This window comes from Aphelocoma coerulescens, chromosome 3 (genome assembly GCF_041296385.1).
Source record: "Aphelocoma coerulescens isolate FSJ_1873_10779 chromosome 3, UR_Acoe_1.0, whole genome shotgun sequence".
NCBI lineage: Eukaryota > Metazoa > Chordata > Aves > Passeriformes > Corvidae > Aphelocoma > Aphelocoma coerulescens.
Window position 1 is genome coordinate 109764515 of NC_091016.1, and position 19151 is coordinate 109783665.

The following is a 19151-nucleotide window of genomic DNA, read 5'->3' on the forward strand; positions in this document are numbered from 1 at the left end:
TAAAGGATGCAATTCTATCTTCTCCAGATACAAAGAATTTGTGACATATTATTAAAATAAAATTGAACATAAATTTACAAATAGCACTTATTTTCTTATATCACTACATCTATTTTGGAACTATAGTACAGTTTGCATTTCTATTTCTATATTTTTTGCCAGTAGCACAGGTCATTCTCCTCTAACCTTTATACATGGATGCTAGAATTGGTTTTCCTCTGTAAGGAATTTCTAAAGTTAAAACAAAATACATTTACATTACACGTTAATAACACCTTTGCTTAAAATATTTATAATATAAAGCTTATACTTGTCTAACAGAGAATCATCATTAATAACCTTCATTTTCATTACTCACTATATTTATTGTCTAGGTTAGTATTTGAATTACCCTTCAAAATACTTACTAGGCCATTGTTCTGATCTCTGGACAAACTCGTTTTTAGTGGTGGACGTGAGATGAGATGAGAACTGCCAGGGTAATACCTTGGCATGTAAAGATATGGGGCAAAGAATGGCTATGGGAAAAAAAAAGTGTAACAAAAAAGGGACAAACAATTACACAAATCAAAATGTAATAATAAAACAAAAATCATTACAACAAAACACATCCTCTAGTTGAGTTTCATAAAGTAAAAAAGAGCAATTACTAATAGTTTTCTTTACTTTTTGCATTGAACCATTGAACAGAATTCAATCAAAAGCTCTGGAGTGAGTTCTTCAAAATCCCTCAGGAACTGACCCCTTTTTTCCTCTGAGCCAATGGGTGCTCTGGTACAGTTTTCTGGAGGAACAGAGTCAGAATGGTTTTGGTAACTACACTCTGACATCTGTTTTCAATAAGGGAAAAGTATAATTTAAGGATAATTCTTACAATTTCACTCTCTGACCTTCTAAATTCAAAATCAGATGCTCAGTAAAACTTTGAATCATTCATAATAGCCAAGACAACTGTACCAAATAAACAAAAAGTGTGATATGTAACAGCATCACTATAACTTCCCATATCAGTGGCACCCAACCTGAGGGCTTCCACAAATGCTAGATTTTATAAATGTATGAACAGCAGTATTTGAGCTTTGTTTTGTTGGAAATACATTAATGCATGTTATTCAATACAAATACCAGTTTAAGGGACAGTGTTAATTTAGACTTTAGGAAAAGCAGAATTACAGTACTCATTGCTTTCAACTCATTACCCAGTTCTTAATAAAACTCCCAAAATAAAAAAAAAACCCCAACAACTAAAAACCAACAAAACACCATAATAACCTAAAAGAAATCTCAAAACAATGGCTGTATTACTGATTTCTGGTGTTTCTATATGTAGCATTTTCAAAATTGTATTATCCAGATATTTCACAAGAGAACTATTATCTGATTTGTGTTTCTGCACATGACAAGATTCTGATTAGTCTACTGCACGAAATTCAGTATACAGTAAATAATTCTATGACTCAAGGGAGAATCCACGAGGAAGAAGTAAAATTGTTGAAATATTTCACTTTAGATTTGCCAATAAGGACATAAAAACTTCTGTATTCAGAAGCTCTAAATGAACTGAGAAATTCAAGTTTAATTTCTGAGTATATCACTTATGTAGACAGCATATGCTAGACTTCGAGCACTTTATGGAAAATAAAAATGGTTCCATATTCTTAGCTGCTAGAGGTAGACTCTGAACACTTTCACACAATTACCACAAAAATTTCATATGCTCTTCCAACAAGCGAAGTTACACAACATGCATTGTAACCATTAGTCTAAAAGGGAAAGCTTGGTTACCTAGCCTTTGCCTTCTATTATTTGGCTAGTATAAAATGATGCAGAAAAGTTCACTGAATTAGAACTATTCCACTGTCATAAGGCACATTCTAGAAATAATACGAACTTTTTTTTAAAAGAGAGATTAATTTCCAGAAAATACCACAGAATAATTTAATGCCTCAGTTTTCCACTAACAGCTTAAACTGTGTGGAAAACCCCCAAGCATGAAATGCTTTGCGATCAAACTGCATTCAAGTGCCCGGCTCTCACTGCAGAGCCTTTTCTCTGAAACACATAGGGAGCTTGCTGGTTGCATGACATCAAACTACAAAGCAATGGAAAAAATCTGTCCACTAAGGCAATTATCCCACAATTCTTTCATAATTTCTAATCAACCCCTGAGCCCATTTCAGCTACTCCACTGTTTCCCAACTGTGGGATTAATTCTCCATTACAGGCTAGGCCTTACAGACTCCATCTTCATTTGAAGTACAATACAGGTATCATAAAAACATGAGATCAACAGAAATATACATTGGGCATAAACCAGTGTAGAGTCCGCAGAGAGCCTACAAAGCTCAATGGATGTAGCAAAACATCATTTTTTCAAGATACCAAAGAATTTTCTCCTCTTTTGTCAAAAAAAATGTATTCACATACCATAATTTCTTGTTCCCCCCCAGGAAATCCCAATTAGACTTGCCTACTGCTCCGACCTTCCCTGTAAGAAACATCTCCCCAATGATCCATGAGAGCAGCAATTTTGAGAAGCTGAACCTGAATTCAGCTTTTAGCTAGGCCATTAGACAGTAAATGTCCAGCATAGCCCTATACTGAGAGCCTGAGTGCTAAATTGAAGAGCTTCTAAATGGGACCATAATCTTCCCTTTACAGCTAACCAGAGGGAGAACTGGGTTTTAAACCAATAATTAATAGATTACATCACTGGAAGTTCCAGATCCATAACACAGGAGTATCTAAAGAAAAAAGAAGAAACATACATATTTTTTAAAAAAAAAGCATTTCCTAAAAACAAACAGCGTTTTCCCCAACAGCGCAAAGGTTTTGTTCTTAAGTATAAATGAATGCTTAAAGACAACAGGACAGGAACCATTTACTGGTCAGAATACCCAGAATTTAGGGTGTTTTTGAATAAAATCCAGCCATTTCCACAGAAGTATTTGAATCCATTGTGTTTTGTCATACAAGTATCCAAGACTTCTCTTGGAAACTTCTCCTGCGGACAGTCTATTCTTCAGTTGCTACTCTTTTTTGTGAACACCATTTTTACAAAAACCTGAGAAATAAAATGTGATTGAAAATGCTGAAGGAAACAGTTTTTCAGGATGAATTTTGTACTTCTAAAAGCGTCTCATTATGTGGTGTCCATGACAGTACATTTATGAGTCCAAAGTAATGAATACAGTTCTCTGACAATATTTATTAAGTGACACACTAAAAACAATCACACTTTAGAAGGGCAGTATAAAATTCCAGAGAGAAAGGCCAAAACTGAAGTTTTTTAGTCTTCAGAAGGCAAAAAAGTAAGCATGCTTGTAAGCCTTAACACAAATGAACAAATAAACTCATTGTAAGAACAGCTTATGACTCACCAATAATTGTTTCTCTGATGCTTATTGGAGCAAAAAACCCCCATACAGGTTTCAACAGTTTATCACCCCTGACTTTAAACCTTGTCATGTACAGTAACACAAAACAGAGCAAAACAGACACAAAAACAGGGCTTCAAATGAAACACCTACTTGGACTAAGCTGAGTTAGTATCAGCACAAATATTCATGTGTCAAGCATTTATCAGTGTTGAACTACTTCAAAATACATGTTATTTTCCATTATTTTCAACAAAACAGCATACTGACACTGTATTGAAGGTATACAAGAATAATTTTAGAATAGATAACTTAAAAAGTTCTGGCTTGCATATACATTTTTTTGCCTTGGCTAACAAACACTGATTTAGGAATAACTCAATTTACATTTCACCTTCCTAGGTTATATGCTTATCTACAGTCAAATCTATTTAAAGCTGAGGCTCTTTCCTGTATATAGAAGTAAGCTATGACTTATATCAGCTCTCTGAGGTTTTTTCATTATAGTACTGCAGAAAAAAAAAAGTGAAAAATAAAGTTTAAAAATACTGAATACATCCCACAAAACCAGAAAGTTTAAACTCTATTCGACTATACAGTAAAGCACTCCATTCAATTTTCACATGAGCCATTCCCAGGACTATGTTTTCTGAGGCCCACAAATAGTTCAAAAATGTATGTTTTATGCAATTCATGTTAATTCCTTTAAACTAGTACAACACCAGCTTAGGGAAAAGATCCCAAAATCACTTTAAGAGACAAAAAGGAAGACAGACGTACATTCTTATAATGTAGCTCCCCACTTGGGTTTCTGTATGTTATACCAAAAGTCACCAAAAAAAGATGGGAGCCCTCCCAATGTGTGTGAGCATGTGAACAACTGAGCAGTTTACCCCAAAAAAAAAAAAAGAAGAGAAAAAAAGCGCCCTGCAATATCCTACAATTGAGCAGTGTCTCAAAATTATTTTTCCCCTTTGTAATTTGTTTTTCTGATGAAATTTACCAGTTTCTTCCCCAGACAACAGCAACTGAACACTACTGTGAAATTTGTCAACTTTTGGACTTTTCTCCACTCCTAAATAAAACTTGCATGGGCATTTTAATATTTAATAAATGACATCTGCAGTATTACCAGACTAAATCAGAAGAATGTTAAGTGGATCTCGATTATTTACCCGATTGTAAAATGGATGCTGAGGTCCTGTCATACCACTATAGTAACTGCTGTGAGGTTGTGGGGACAAAACTCCGCTATTGAAAGGCCCATTGAAAGAGGTTGTAGAAGAGCAAGCTGAGGAAGGCTGACTGAACAGAGATGTTGCTCTAGCAGGTGCCTCATGTAAAGGCAAGGTGGGATAAGGAAGTCCTCCAATATTCATCTGATCTCTTGCAGCACGAACATCTGAAAAATAAATAGGTAATAAGATTTTGCTTGAAATATCTGGAAAAGTTTTAATTTGTTTGCCAATTCATTACAGTACATTTTTGTGTATTTAACTCCAATCAGAGCTCATCAAGTAGAACATCAAGAAGAATGTCAAATTTCAGCTGGATTTGGTTGATTTCTCTTGATGATCACATCTACACAGGAGTCTTTAAGAAAGGATGATTTATCACATAAATTTATGTAGCATATTACATGTCTCTAAATACATAGATTTTTTTTTAAAATGTGGCATAAAGGAACCTAACAGCCTACAAGAGAAGCTGCTCCAAGGCTGGTCTGTACCATGGCAGAGTGACAAATCCCAGCACAACAGGGGCCTCTTCTGATCCACCAGGGGCTGTAAGTGCTCTCAGAGAAGGTGCTAAGGAGACCTGGGAGTTGCCAAAGAAACCAAGATCCCAAACAAGCCTCAGCCCAGGGAGTGTGACAAGGTAATTGTGCAGCCAGGGGTGCAGGAAGGGTACAGTCACCCTACTCAAGAGGTGAGCTCCCTTGGTGGCCATCATCCCCTCAGAAGGAGATCAGATATGGTATCCACAAGGCAGAAACCTATAGTCCTCTGCACTTGCCAGAAAGGATGTGACAACCCAGACAGAACTCCCATCCAGGTCTCAGGCTGCAGGGGGGCCTGGCACCAGTGTCAAATGGCAGTAGAGACAACAGCTGTGTGAAACATGACCAGGCAAACAACCCTGGTCCAGGCTGGTGGCAGCATTAAGTACAGAAGCAGAAAGATTAAGAAGCAAGAGAGTTGGAGGACAGAGACTGCTGGAATCATGCTCTGACCTCCCTGAGACAGAACAGCCACCAGAAAAAAAGCCAAGATCCAGGGAACCCTGTATTCTCCCCCCAGCAGGCAAAAGGTACCTGTGCTAGGGGACATTCATGCTGGACATCAGGAAGAATTTCTCCACTGAAAGTCTTATAGAGATCACCCAGGAAATCCTGAGGTAACAGAAGCCAACAGGGAAACACCACTGAAATACCTCAAAGGAATTAAAGGGTGTTCCTCTAAGAAGGTGACACAGCTGACAGCCCAGATGAGGTGCCTCTACCCAGTGCACACAGAGCGGGCAACTCAGGAGGAGCTGGAAGCCACCATGCTGCTGGAAAGCTATGACCTAGCTGCCATTCCAGAAACTTGGTGGATGAATCCTATGACTGGAGTGCAACTATTGATGGCTACAGACTGTTCAAAAGGGACAGGAGAGGAAGGAGGGGAGGAGAGGTTGCTCTCTACATCAAGAGATGGACAGATTGCAAATTCTTTAAAACAGTAGCAAGGAGGACCCCAGGAACTAGTGGCCTGTCAGCCTCACCTCTGTGCCTCTGAAGATCATGGACCACATCCTCTGAGAAGTTTTGCTAAGGCACATGGAGGACAGAGGTGATTCAAGACAACCAGCAACAGCTCCACCACAGGGAAGTCCTGCCTGACCAACCCTGTGGTCTTCTGTGATGGAGTGACTGCATCAGTGAACAAGGGAAGGGCTACAGATATCATTTATCTGGACTTCAACAAAGCTTTTCATATACTCCCCCACAGTATCCTGCTCTCTACATTGGAGATATTTTTGATGGGTAGACTGTTATATAGATAAGACACTGGGTGTGGACAATTGCATCCAGAAGTTAGTGGTCAATAACTCGAGTCCCAATGGACATCAGTGACAAGTGGTGTCCCTCAGGGGTCCATACTGGGACCAGTGTTATTTAATATCTGCATTAATGACATGAATGAAGGGATCGAGTGCATCCTCAGCAAGTCTGCAGATGACACCAAGCTGAGTGGTGCAGTTGACACACCTGAGGGACAGGATGCCATCCAGAGGGACCTGAACAAGCTCAAGAAGCGGACCTATGAGAATATTAAGAGGTTTAACAAGATCACCTGGGTTGGGTCAACCCACAGTAACAATCAAGGCTGGGCAATGAACAGATCCACAGCAGCCCTGCTGAGAAGGACTTGGGGGTACTGGTGGATGAGAGGCTGGACATGACCTGGCCATGTGCCCTTGCAGCCCAGAAAGCCAAGTACGTCCTGGGATGCATCCAAAGCAGTGTGGGCAGCAGGTGAGGGAGGGGATTCTGCCCCTCTGCCCCCCTCTGTTGAGACCCCACTCACAGTGCTGCATCCAGCTCTGGGATCCCCAGAAGAAGCAGGACATAAATGTATTGGAGCAAGTCCAGAAGAGGCCACAAAGATGATTAATGAGGGATGGAACACCTCTGCTGTGAGGAAAGGTTGAGAGAACTAGGATTTTTCAGCCTGAAAAAGAGGCAGCTTTGGGGTGACCTAACTGTGGCCTTCCAGCACCTGGAGAGAGCCTACAAGAAAGGTGGAGAGAAAATATTTACAGAGACAGGACAAGGGGGAATAGCTTCAAACTGAGAGTAGGTTTGGATTAGATGTTAGGAAGAAAATCTTTACCATGAGGGTCGTGAGGCACTGGAGCAGGTTGCCCAGAGAACTTACAGATGCCCCAACACTGGAAGTGTTCAAGGCCAGGTTGGAAGGGGTTCTGAGCAACCTGGTCTAGTGAAAGGTGGCATGGGGGGTTGGAACTAGACGATCTTTAAGGTCCCTTCCAACCCAAGCCATCGTAAGACTCTAAGGAACACCTCTCTATGACAGCTGGTGTGGGGTCAGTAGCTCTGACCGAGGAAGCTGTGACCGGTCAGGAGAGATGGTCCCATGGAGGATCGCCCAGGGGCCCGGTGTCTTCCCTCAGCTGCTGGCTAGGAGGGCCTGTGCAGAGGCTGTCAGCTCTTTAGTGATTGCCAGCTCGTGATTTCAGCTCAGCTCTGCAGGGCAGCCTCCAGGCCAGACCAGGCAGAGAGACGAGAGGCCCGTACAGCTGTTCCACACGAGGCAGCTTTATCGGTCTGTACTCCGGCGAAGGGGAGCTAGGGATGAGCAACTCTCTGCCCTCTCCGGGGCAGGGGGGATAGCTTTATAGGGATACAGGGGGTGGGTGTCAGAGGGTAAAGGCCAATGGGTTACAAAGGATCTGCATAGGGCCTCCCAGAGGATTCTGAGTCTGTCTTCTCACCGTAACTGAAGAGTAGCTGCCTTCCCAAGGGGGGTCCTGCTGGGAGATTGTGCAATCTCCTTATCTCAGCAGACATCTCTCCAGGGCAGTGGCTGGGCATACCCTGCACCTCTCCTATGAGAAAAGGCTGACAAAGTTGGGGTTCTTCAGCCTGGAGAAGACTTTGTTTCACTGACTTCATTTCTATAGGGTTTTACATATTGTAGTGGGTTGAACCTGAGTTGATGGACAGTCTTTCAGACTAATGACGCTTCTCACAATTTACATATTTAAACCACACGGAAAGGCGGGAATTGCCTTTTGTCCGAGCTCGCCTGCTGGAAGGTGGGGGGGCTCCAAGCCTCCAGGCCCCACCGGGCCGGGCCGGGGCCACTGACCCTTCCCCCCTTTCCCAACGCCGCGGCACGGACCCTGGGTCACTGGGGGGGGGGGAACTGTCCCAGAGCCGCAGGCAGCTAAAACCAGCCGTGGACTGCTGAGAGCTAAACCCATCCAGCGCGGCTTCTGGGGACAGGCGGATCCTTCTCCTCTCCATGTGGAGCCGGAGGAGCCAACGGGAGCCGGTGTAGCCTCTTTTCTGCAGCCAGCACACTTTGTGCTGAAGAAGACACCATGCAGCCAGCAGCACAAAGGGAGTGAGGCTTTCTCCACCGTAAAGCCTGAACAAGGACACTCTTCAACATGGCGGCTTCAGAGTCAGAGAGAAAGAGAAAGTGAGTCCCGTGAGACGGAGCTGAACATGGCAACGGGAGAGAAAAGGGCGGTGCCGCGATTCTCATGCGTAGCTTAAAAAAACTTCTTGCATGCCGTGGTAAGAAACTGTAATATCACAAACTGTTTGTCTCTAATCCATTTGAAGTACATGGGGGGATGGAGAATCCTCGTGTGGCCTGTGAAGATTGTGAAGAGTGCCTATACGAGGCTATATAGAAGCAGTGAGGCTTTTAGAGACTTGTGGTGAAGAAAACCTTTGTGTGCAGGCCAAAATAACTTATCCTTAAAAAGATTAATAACCCCATGTGATGGCCCATGTTTTGTAGTGTGAAGGAACTGTGAGATTTTTCATGGGAGAGATGTTTTACACCACAGCAGACTGATTGTTTCTGGGTGGGTCTGCTGTTGGTGGCAGTTTGGGAACCACGTGCAACTGAAGAAAACCCTTTTTTCCTTAAGCATACAAGAGAGACTTTTCAAGAACTGCAACACTGACTAACATCCCATGTTCTGTTATCCTTTGTGCGAGCTGGGTAAAAGGAAAGAAGTGCTGGAAAGGGGGGGGGGGATTTGCTTTAATTTCTTGTTATTTCTCTTTACTTTTAATTCTATTAGTAATAAAACTCTTTCATTGTACTGCAACTGTTTAAGGTTTGTGCCTGCTTTGCTTTCTCCTAATTCTTATCTCACAGAAGGAAAATAAGTAAGTAATGAATATTTTGAACCAAAACCACTACACATATATTTTCAAAATTGTTAACAAAGATCTGAAGTCAACTTGCATCTCTTCTACTAAAATATCATTGCTTGTATTGGTTTCCTCCATCTCCTAAAGCACTCTGTAAAGCAAGAACAGTGGGCTCCCCCCTCCAAAAGAGAAGCTTTAGTCTAGTATGGTCTGGCTGTTACAGCAAAACTATTAAGCAAAACTGAATGGCCTCTTACCAAAGTCAAATCAGACAATCTGAAGGTATGATATATTGAATAAAAGAGTGTTCTGTGTGACATGCCAAGTAGCTCCACTTAAAGTAAAGAATAGATTTGTCATTTTCCATTTATTTGAAAGCATACCTACCTGCAATGATTTCTCGTAGCTTGGGATCCAAGTTCACAGTACAAGGCAAAAATGTTCTTACATCACGTGCAACAAGAACAGGTGTTCGCGAGGATAAAAATACTTCAAAGTTCCGAATATCTGCATCAATTTCAAGTAGAGGTTCAACGTCTTTAGTTGTAGGAATATTCTTTGAAATTCTGGGGGGTGAAATTAGATACATCATAAACCATATTTATTAGAGTATGACTTCAGTTTACAAAGTGATATTCTAGGGTGAAATACTAGTACACTTGCACCCATTCTCCCTGCTTTCTGAAACATAAAAGAACACATAAAGAGCTGCACTGTCTGCAGAAAGATCAATGTAACGTTTTCTAATATGCAAAAAACCTCAAACTGCTGAACAATCTGATCTAATGGTATGCCTCAGAGAAATGTCAAAGAAGCCATACATCAGTAATGTCAAATCCAAAGTAAGCGGAAGTTAACATTTGTCAACTTCAACCCCAAATATCTATTCAAATTCCTATAGCCAGAACAGAATTCCATGGTAAAAACAATCTCAATTTTAAACTAACTTTTTGTAACAGGAACAGGCATCCTAGAAGTTGATCAAAACCTAACTGTGCATCCATTGCAAAAAGTGGGAAAACAACCACCTGCTTTCAAGCAATTCACCTTCTAAGAAAAAGCCACAAACAAATGAAAACAACAAAACCATGAGACATGATCAGTGTAAGGGACTGTTCATGCATTATGGCTATTGTCAAGCAACAGTGGGGGTTTTGTGAGCACTAGTATAAAGGTAAGTTTCAGAAAGGAACAAGTAGAAGGATCAAATGTTAGTCTTGTGGAAGTTTATGAAAAGCAAGTGATGAAGGCTAACACTGTTGGTCAGACAGACCTATCTTATTTGATGTTTCATCTCATAGTACTGGTATCTCATAGCAAATGACAAATGTTAATCTAAATTAAAGATTACTAAAATGAAAAAGTATTTCTCACACCCAGCATAATAAAAACATAAACAGTGAAAGAATGCACTGAGAATGGTGAATACAGTTACAATAATGGCTATAAAGTGACTGTGACAGCACTCCATACGGATACCAGTGAAGTAACCTCACTGTACATAAAGCAAAAATAGAAAAAACCTGAAAAATATAAAAAACTTTATATAAATATAAAATTAATTATGGTTTTTAATGGCTCTTTTCAAAGACATATCAAGACTACAGCTCCATGATAAAGAGCAAGAGCATAGATATGTTGGCTGCTCTGTGAGCTGCTGTAACTTGCTAAAAACAAGAAGGTAGCATAGAAAAAAGAAAGTGTAAGAGTTTTCTCCGATTATTGGACAATTAAAAGATCTAAGGCAACTACCAGTGCTGTCATGGGGGAAATGAGTGCACTGATGCATGGATGGGAAGGGAGGGGAGGAAGGAGACTCTCATGCACACTCAGTAAATCATCAGTGCACCAGGAATCTCTTACATTAAATAAATTCACTCACATTGTGTCTATCTATGAAGAGGAAAAAACCATAAAACACTTCAAAGAAACCCCCAACTGGTTGTAATTTAATTGTATTTTTAATAGAACTAATGAACTAAGTCTACCATTAGCCGAATAATCTTACCCTAGTTCACAATTTCTCTGCTTTTTAAAAGCAACAATCTTTTTTTATCTTTATTTTTAGATCCTCCATAAACAGTAGAATTTTATGTACCATGGGATTATTCCAGAGACAGAAGTGGCAGATTTACACAAAATACTCAGCATTTAATGTTAAGAAAAATAAAAGAATTGAGAATCAATGTTACATGCTTGAAGTAAGTGCAACTCCATTATATTAAAAATGTATTTCAGCTGTGCTAATCTTTCAATCTGATCTTTTAAGATGTTCTTGCCATACACTAAGAGTAGAATTAACAAATTCCTATAAATTTTACCAGAAAACATCTGAATGGACCGTGTACCTAACAGATGGAGGATACCACCATGCCATGCTGTCATAAATGGTATCTATGAATAACTTCATTCATAGTGAGAGGCTACTTTATAGCACAGGAAAAATGTAACAAATATAAAGCATAAAAGCAAGTGTAGCCTATTTTAACAAAGGTTCTAATTCTGCAAATCATTATGAGATACTGTCCAGATGGCAGTTGGATTATCCACTTTGGGGAAGTTCAATGTATGTAAGGCTTCAGAGACTCCAGCCTTAAGAGAATAAAAAGTGATGAATCTGTGAAAAGACAAACTGGACACTCAAAGGTTACAATTTCAAATAATGGGAACACTTCATTCTCCAGCAGAGTTTAAAGAAATCTAATAGAAGCTGAAAGCAATCCTAACCTCAAGAAGTGAAGGGCCAAAAGAAAACATAAGAACTTTGGCAGTATCAAAGAAAAGCTTGTATACTCCACAGAATCTGAGAAGTGCATACTTTACACACTAATGTTTAGCTACCACCTTAGGTTGTTCTATTTTGCCTTATATAAAACTACAACTAAACTGACTGTAAATGTGTCTGTTTTAAATCAAACATCAGATGGTGAAAAAAACCAAGATCATTAACGCACACTTTAGTTATATATGTTAGTTACATATATTTACTTTAAGTATTTGAGTCAGGACTTCAATACCGAAAAAGCAAAAATTAAGTCACTTTTCAAGTCAGGAACTGAAGAGTTAAAAAGTGGCCTACTTCAACACTTCAATCTACAAAATAAAAAGCCAAAAGAGAATGTGACATAGATTTAAATAAAACACACAGCTGATGAATCACATGAAACAAATTAGCTGATTTTTAATGCCAGCTCTACTTAAGTCTGAATGCGAACAGTGTTCCGAATACGATGAACAAAGCTACTGTTCAGAAGCCAATAGCCCACTGCTGGTGTGCAGATTGAAGTCTCTATTCTAACCTCCTGAGCTCAATGTCTTAAACTACGCCTTTGAAAGAAATATTTATGTAAATGATAATCTTTTGGCAAAGAGCCACAAAAACCATACGTGCCTGCACTTCTCAGATAAAAAAATAAAAGGTTAGCATGTAAAGCACTTTAGGAGTTACTTTCTCTAAAATATTAGCATGCAGATCTAAAAATAAAGCACTGTGAACACACTATTCTCATTTTGAGGCTAGATTCCTGAGGCAAAAGAATTATTTTTAAAATCAGAAGCATTAAAACGTGTCAGTGTTACAGACTGTCTGCTTCCAGGAGAAACTACTTGGAATTTAGAAAGAATGAGGCTAAAACAAAACATTACATTGATTGAAGTAAACGTTAAAAATTCATTCCACTACTCTTCATATCTCTTTCCCATGAGCAGGTGAAATTAAAAACTGCTTTCATTGTGGAATAAGTTATATTCCAACAATGATGAATTATTTCTCTTTTTCCCCAAATACAGATAACTTAGTACAAGTACACAGAGGCACATCATCTTACCTTCCATTCAAGAGACTGTAAATTAGATTAAAATTTGTTCTAATTATGTTCACCTTGTACTTCCACGACTGACTTAGAAAATAACCACCATGGTCTGACAGTGTGTCCAGCACTGAATGCTGCCAGCATAGCTCAGACAAAGGTGCTAAGCTGTTGGGCTACACATGGCAGCCCACCTATTGACCATCTACTTCACTGCCCTGCTAGGTGGTGGCAAAATGGCAACAGCCAAAATCAACCACCTTCATCTGCACTGGAGGCTGCACTAGCGGTGCCCACACGGCCTATGACATTGGTTATGTCAGGCCCTGAAATATGCCAACAGGATTTACCCACCTCTTCCCCCCAGGCAGGGGTTTTGGGGCCTGTGCTCAAGGCTGGCTCTGATGCAGAGTAGCTGAGTAACCAGGCTGTGGTGACAAGAGCTGTGAGAAGCATCACTGGAGGGCTCTCTTGCCTGAGTTAAGAACAGCTTTTAAGCTCAGGCCTTTAACCTTGGTCCTCCCCTGAGCTACATTTATATACCTTTGGTCTTGACCTTGACCACTGGCTTAACTTCCTGCCTTGACCTAAACCGTGCCTTGTGGCTAGAGGCCACTGGGCTGTTTGCTGTCCCTGGTTACCATCACTGAACCTGCTCCCACCTTCCCGTTTGGCTACTGTGGGACTGCTCCCCTTGCTCACAATGCCATGCCTGCCTTGCTGTCCTCCTCAGCTCCCCGCTCCTCTCTCATGGAGCAGCCTGCCCTGCTGTTCCCAGACTGGTGAAAGGTTAACTTCTTTACAAGCCCTCATACCCTGAAGGGCCGGTCTCCCTGCTTTTTCCAAACCTCTCTCCCTGAAGGTGAAAACAAAGAAATGCCTCAAATTTATCTTTGCACACCTAATTTTTTTTACCTCGTGTGTTTTACAGGAGCAAGCAACTGCATGGACAAGAGTCATTAAACTTTTTCACTCCATAAAAAGCAAATGACTTAATTAATTGCTATTAAATAATAGAGCAACAGAAGGCACGAGCATGAAGGCATCATGTTTTATCTATCATGTGCTTTTTAATTTTTTCCTCTCAATACAGTACAAGTCAAAAATGTTGCTTAAAATAATGAAATAATTTGTCATTAAAAATGAGAAAAAAATTTTTCCAGAGATTTGATACTGAGAAACACAAAACTAGAAAACCTCGGCCGCTATGGAATGCAATATGAAATTTTGATGCTTAACAGTCTGCTAATTAGACATCTGATCTCTAATACCGAATAATCAAATCCTACTAATACTATGCTTTGCTCTTTAGTTACTTATCCTACTCCTCTTATGTCTCGTCAGTATAGTGACAGCGTTAAAAGCTCTCACACAAATTGATCCAGGAACTTTGCAGTACTATCAGCAACTGTGTTGCAAATATTCTCTCAAACTGAAAATTGCAACAGGTCATTTGGACACTGAAAAAGAACATTTGCTTATAAGCCCATTTGTATAAAGACAGGAATAAAAAGTCATCACACACTCAATACTATAACATAAGGAACTAAATGCTTTATCTCAATAAAGACCAAAAAAGAGAAAGCTATAGTTTGATATATCTATGTAGACAAAAATTCAAGCCCCCTCAGCGCATATTAAGCAGAAGAGACTTCACTGAACAGATGCAATAGCTATTTAAAAATTCCTATTACCATAGGTATTCAGGAAAGCTTGCTTTGCAAAACTGACTCTATTCAAGTACCAGCAGATAAAGCACCTCTCCTCAGTGCTCCCACTTTTGATCATTTCAGAAAGAAAAAAAAATTCCGATCCTTAAAAGATTGATATTTACTAAACTAATCTTCCACACCCAGTACCCTGCACTGACACTGAGCCATATTAAAAAGTTCTGGTTTTTAAACAACTCTCCAGAACACACCCTACTTTGGCATTCTTTATGATTAAAATAAAGTGTTGAAGCAGCTACAAATGCCCGGATTCATTCACAGCTTTGCAGTGTTATTTGAATTACAAAAGGCAAAAGAATTTTAAAAAAAGGTGGGCATCAACCACCTACTACTCAACTGGTACACTGCCTTTTAACACTGAGACCACACTATTAGCCCAGTAGGAAACATAATAACTTTATGTGCCCTGCATTTTAAGTAAGAGACAATAAAAGGAAATGGAAAAATAAAAAGGTTAAATATTTTAGAAGTAATGCCTCACTGTGAGGTCTACAAGAATACTAAATTGTCTACTTAAAGGATGTGATTTATTTAAACCTGGCCTGGGCAAAGATGATTGCAGAGAACACCATAATCAGAGTGATGAATGTGGCACCTTCCACAGCTTTTTCATTTTTAATTTCTATAATCACTAAATAGCTACACTTCTTAAATTAATACATCAATAGGCATTAAGCAACTCACAAATCCCTCAAAAGTTCATTTCACCCTTTTTCTTAAAAGGTGTTTAAACAGTGTCAAAACTGGAATTAACATAATAACCTTCCAGAAAAGTTACATTTCAATGATCTTGCTCAATTTTAACATTTAAAATTTCTACAGATTGGCTGAAAGCATGTAACATACTTTTCTAAAAGAATAATTCAATAGATACTTGTCTAAAGCACTGTAATGAAAAAGTAAACAGATAATGCTTATCATCAGTTTTTATTTTACTTCTTTTCTTCTTACTTATGTATATTAACAAAAAACCCCTCAAATGATTTAAACAAAAGCTTTTAGCTCAACACATAATTGCAACAAAATTACAATAATTGTACCAATTAAAATAATCCTGAATGAACAGTTTGTCATCTTAATGTTCCAATGGTTTATAGAAGGATCTACTTAATTAGCTGAAATTGCTTTTCAATGTTAGTATCAAATGTCATTTGTTAAAAGTTGAACGATTTTGAAAATAATTTAACAAAGCAATTTTACAAAACACCAAGAACCAACATTTTCTTTTCAGCTGAATAAAGCAAGCAGATGTGTCATCAAATTGCTATAAAAATAAATGAGCCTTTATATGGAGAAAAATAAATTTTACTACTAGTGCTACAGAATACTATGTTTTTATGAAATCAAATTCTTTAATAAAATAATTTCATATCATTTATATCTCGGTGGTATTTTTAGTATTCTATAAATATACTTTCTTAAATTGAAGTAGTAAACAATGAAGGAGAAATATTCCACCATACATGAAACAGAAAACTGCTTTAACCTAAGTGATTTCTTAATTTGATTACCATGGGTGTATCACACAAGAGATCCAAACCTATCAGGAAAACATGGCACCAATGAAACCACGCGATAGAACTACAAATCTATAGTAACGAACTGCTGTAGTAACAAACTGCTGTTTCACTTGCAACTAAATTCATTTTTATCCATTTGATTTCAAGAAAAAAGGAAAAAAATAAAAGAAAAATACAGGATGAGTTGTGTAGTAACCTGAAATTAAGTACTTCTCTGGTTACCATTATTAGAGATAGCTGTTTCTGTGGTTCATTTCAAAAAGGGAGTAACTTCAGTAAAGACCGGAAAAAAACCCAAGCAAGATAACATACCAGTGCTGAAACTGGACTAGAACTGAAAAAATTAAGAAACAACAATTCTTTTTACTATTAATAAATTAGACAAAGCATGTATATTCCACAATTCATCCCCTGGAATGGTGTTAAGAGTTGCAAAAGCATTAAAATAAAAGTAATAAATGAGCTATACTTTGCTTAGATCCTTTAGCTCCTTTGATCCCCCCCAACCCCCCTTTCCTCCCTATCCCCCCCCCCCCCCAAAAAAAAAAAAAAGCTGAAATAAAGAAAGCTGTTATGCTATTCTTCTTCTAAATTTGGTGCATTCTGCCTCGGCACGTCGTACTGCCATCCAATTTGCCATCCATCATAGGTAGGCATGCACACATATGTGCACAAAGACTTTATCACAGAGGTTAAATTAAACCCAAGTGATGGATGAATTACATGTTGCTAAGTTTTAAATAATGGTTACCTACAACTCTGAGGGAAGTATAACCATTTTCTTGTCCTGGAAAATATCTTTTTTCAAAATCAAAGAGCTAGGATTCTTGATTGCCATAGCTTCCTTTCCAAAGTTTCAGCTTTCCAAAAAGCATATTTTCAAGGAGATTAAGTAAGGGTGAAGATCCTAATCTGAACAGATGGCTCATGAGAGTTTCTTCTATCCTGAGCCAAGCTCTTCTGTTCTAATATTTTTAATAAATACATAAAAATAGTATCAGAAATTCAGGAACCATCAGCTATTTGTAAATATCCTCATAAAAAATTGATAAGTCCTGTCTTAATATTCCAGTTTGGTCAAAGCCCCTGTCTTAATACCCCACTTTGGTCAAAGTCTGTGCAAAGAATGACAGGTAGGACTGACTCTTGTGCCTTCAAGCTGACCCTTATGCCTTCAAGCCTAACAAGCAGATTAACATCAAAAGCAGCCAACAGGAAGCACTTCAATAGAAGGTTGTATGAATACCTGAATTCTGTAGTGTTAAATAAATTATATATTCAGTCATGGGGACAAGCATCCTCCCCTCCCCATCATCTTTAGGCACTGAGACAATAAGTCATGGTCTCTCTTAGGACTATCTCCTCAGATACACCAGCCTTACATTTCTCACAGTTTCAGCAGGTAATGGCTAGAATTATATTCAGAAAGATCCAGAACTTAGATCCTAACCCCGTAAGAGAGAGGACAATATTTATCACAGATCTACCTAATTCCTGGGTGAATGTTCTACCTATGTCTGGTATCCAGACATAACCACGAGGAAATTCTCATGGATTGTCATCAACTTCATACTGACTTTCTTCTTTCCAAAGAGCCTTCTGTAACAGGTAGTAGCTCTGGCAGTATGTTCCCTGCCATTTTCTTTTAAAGGCCAACTGAAACTTTTCTACAGTGGCCTTGCCTGCCTAGACAACACATCAGCACCAGAAGGTTCCTGCAACTTCTCACACAGCCTGGCCCAGCACTTGGTATAATTAATTTAGACACATTTATCTTCCAGTTAAAGTAGCCTTTGCTGCTGCGCTTTGTGTTGAACCTCATTTTTTCCTCCTGCTGCAAGCATGCTCAAACCACATTTTTTTTGTGTCTACTTGGCTTTTTAAGGGCTTCAATTACTGACTGAATAGGTTCTAGGTGCAAGGTAACCTAGGCCTTGCTTTAGCAATTCTGTGCATTCACAGTAGCAGAACCGTTGATTTCACAGGAACTTCAGGAGTAAAAATTCAGACCATCCACAGTTTTTCAAGTGTTTAGAAGTTTACAGTTATTTTCTGAAACGCAATACAAGACATTCTTGAACTCAAGATGCACATGCATGCCTGAAGTTTCACTTTCAGTTGTAAAAATCTTACAGTCCAGCTACTAACAGGTCTAAGAAGTGGCAGACTGGTAAATCTGCCATATCCAGAAGAGAACTGGTTAGCTCATAGATACAGAAACTCTCCCTAATGCCTCCAGGACAAAAGCCTCCAGAAGGACAGGCAAGAGAGTTACAAAATTAGTGATTTCTAGGAACATCTTCCAATTGACAAAGTACTGCAGACTTTGATTTCTGCCGTGATAAGAAGGATACAAAGACATAAAATGTGTTCAGCAGATTATCTTATTTAGTAAGACAATTTAATGAGGAAAGGGACTTCAACAAGAAGACATTTCTTCTCATACAATCAGCTTTAATAGCATGATTTTTGTTCAACAAGGTGGTAATATCAAATCCCTGACATCTTTAGCCTTAAGAAGTAGAAAATAACAAGAAACAAAGACAACCAAGACTCAGAGTCTCTAAATGAAAAAAATAAGACTTTTGGGGAAAAGAAATAAATGAATCAAATGTCTTAAAAATGAGGAGGGCTTAAGAGATGAGAAAGTAATCCAGCAAAACTGGGACTCATCACTGCTTGATGTAAGACTACAGCTTTCCTCGGCCTCTTAAATATATTTGCTACTTTGGTACAACCAATTTGAAATGTGATGATTAGAAACTCAGTCTTTAGAATTTAGAAAAATTACGTATTTGTATAACACAATGCAT

At 38.9% G+C, this 19151-nt stretch overlaps 1 protein-coding gene across 5 annotated transcripts in view; it reads right to left on the reverse strand.

Annotated features, from left to right (window-relative positions):
- Positions 1 to 19151, reverse strand: part of KIDINS220 (kinase D interacting substrate 220) — a 77473-nt gene that overhangs the window by 14143 nt on the left and 44179 nt on the right. For 4 of the 5 annotated variants that reach the window (XM_069011552.1, XM_069011549.1, XM_069011550.1 and 1 more), the window contains 3 exons: positions 9667 to 9845; positions 4553 to 4779; positions 408 to 518 (listed from right to left, as the gene is read on the reverse strand). In XM_069011552.1, coding sequence (XP_068867653.1) covers positions 408 to 518; positions 4553 to 4779; positions 9667 to 9845 — 517 coding nt within the window. The remainder of the gene's footprint in view (positions 1 to 407; positions 519 to 4552; positions 4780 to 9666; positions 9846 to 19151) is intronic. The other variant, XM_069011553.1, reaches the window with a different exon arrangement.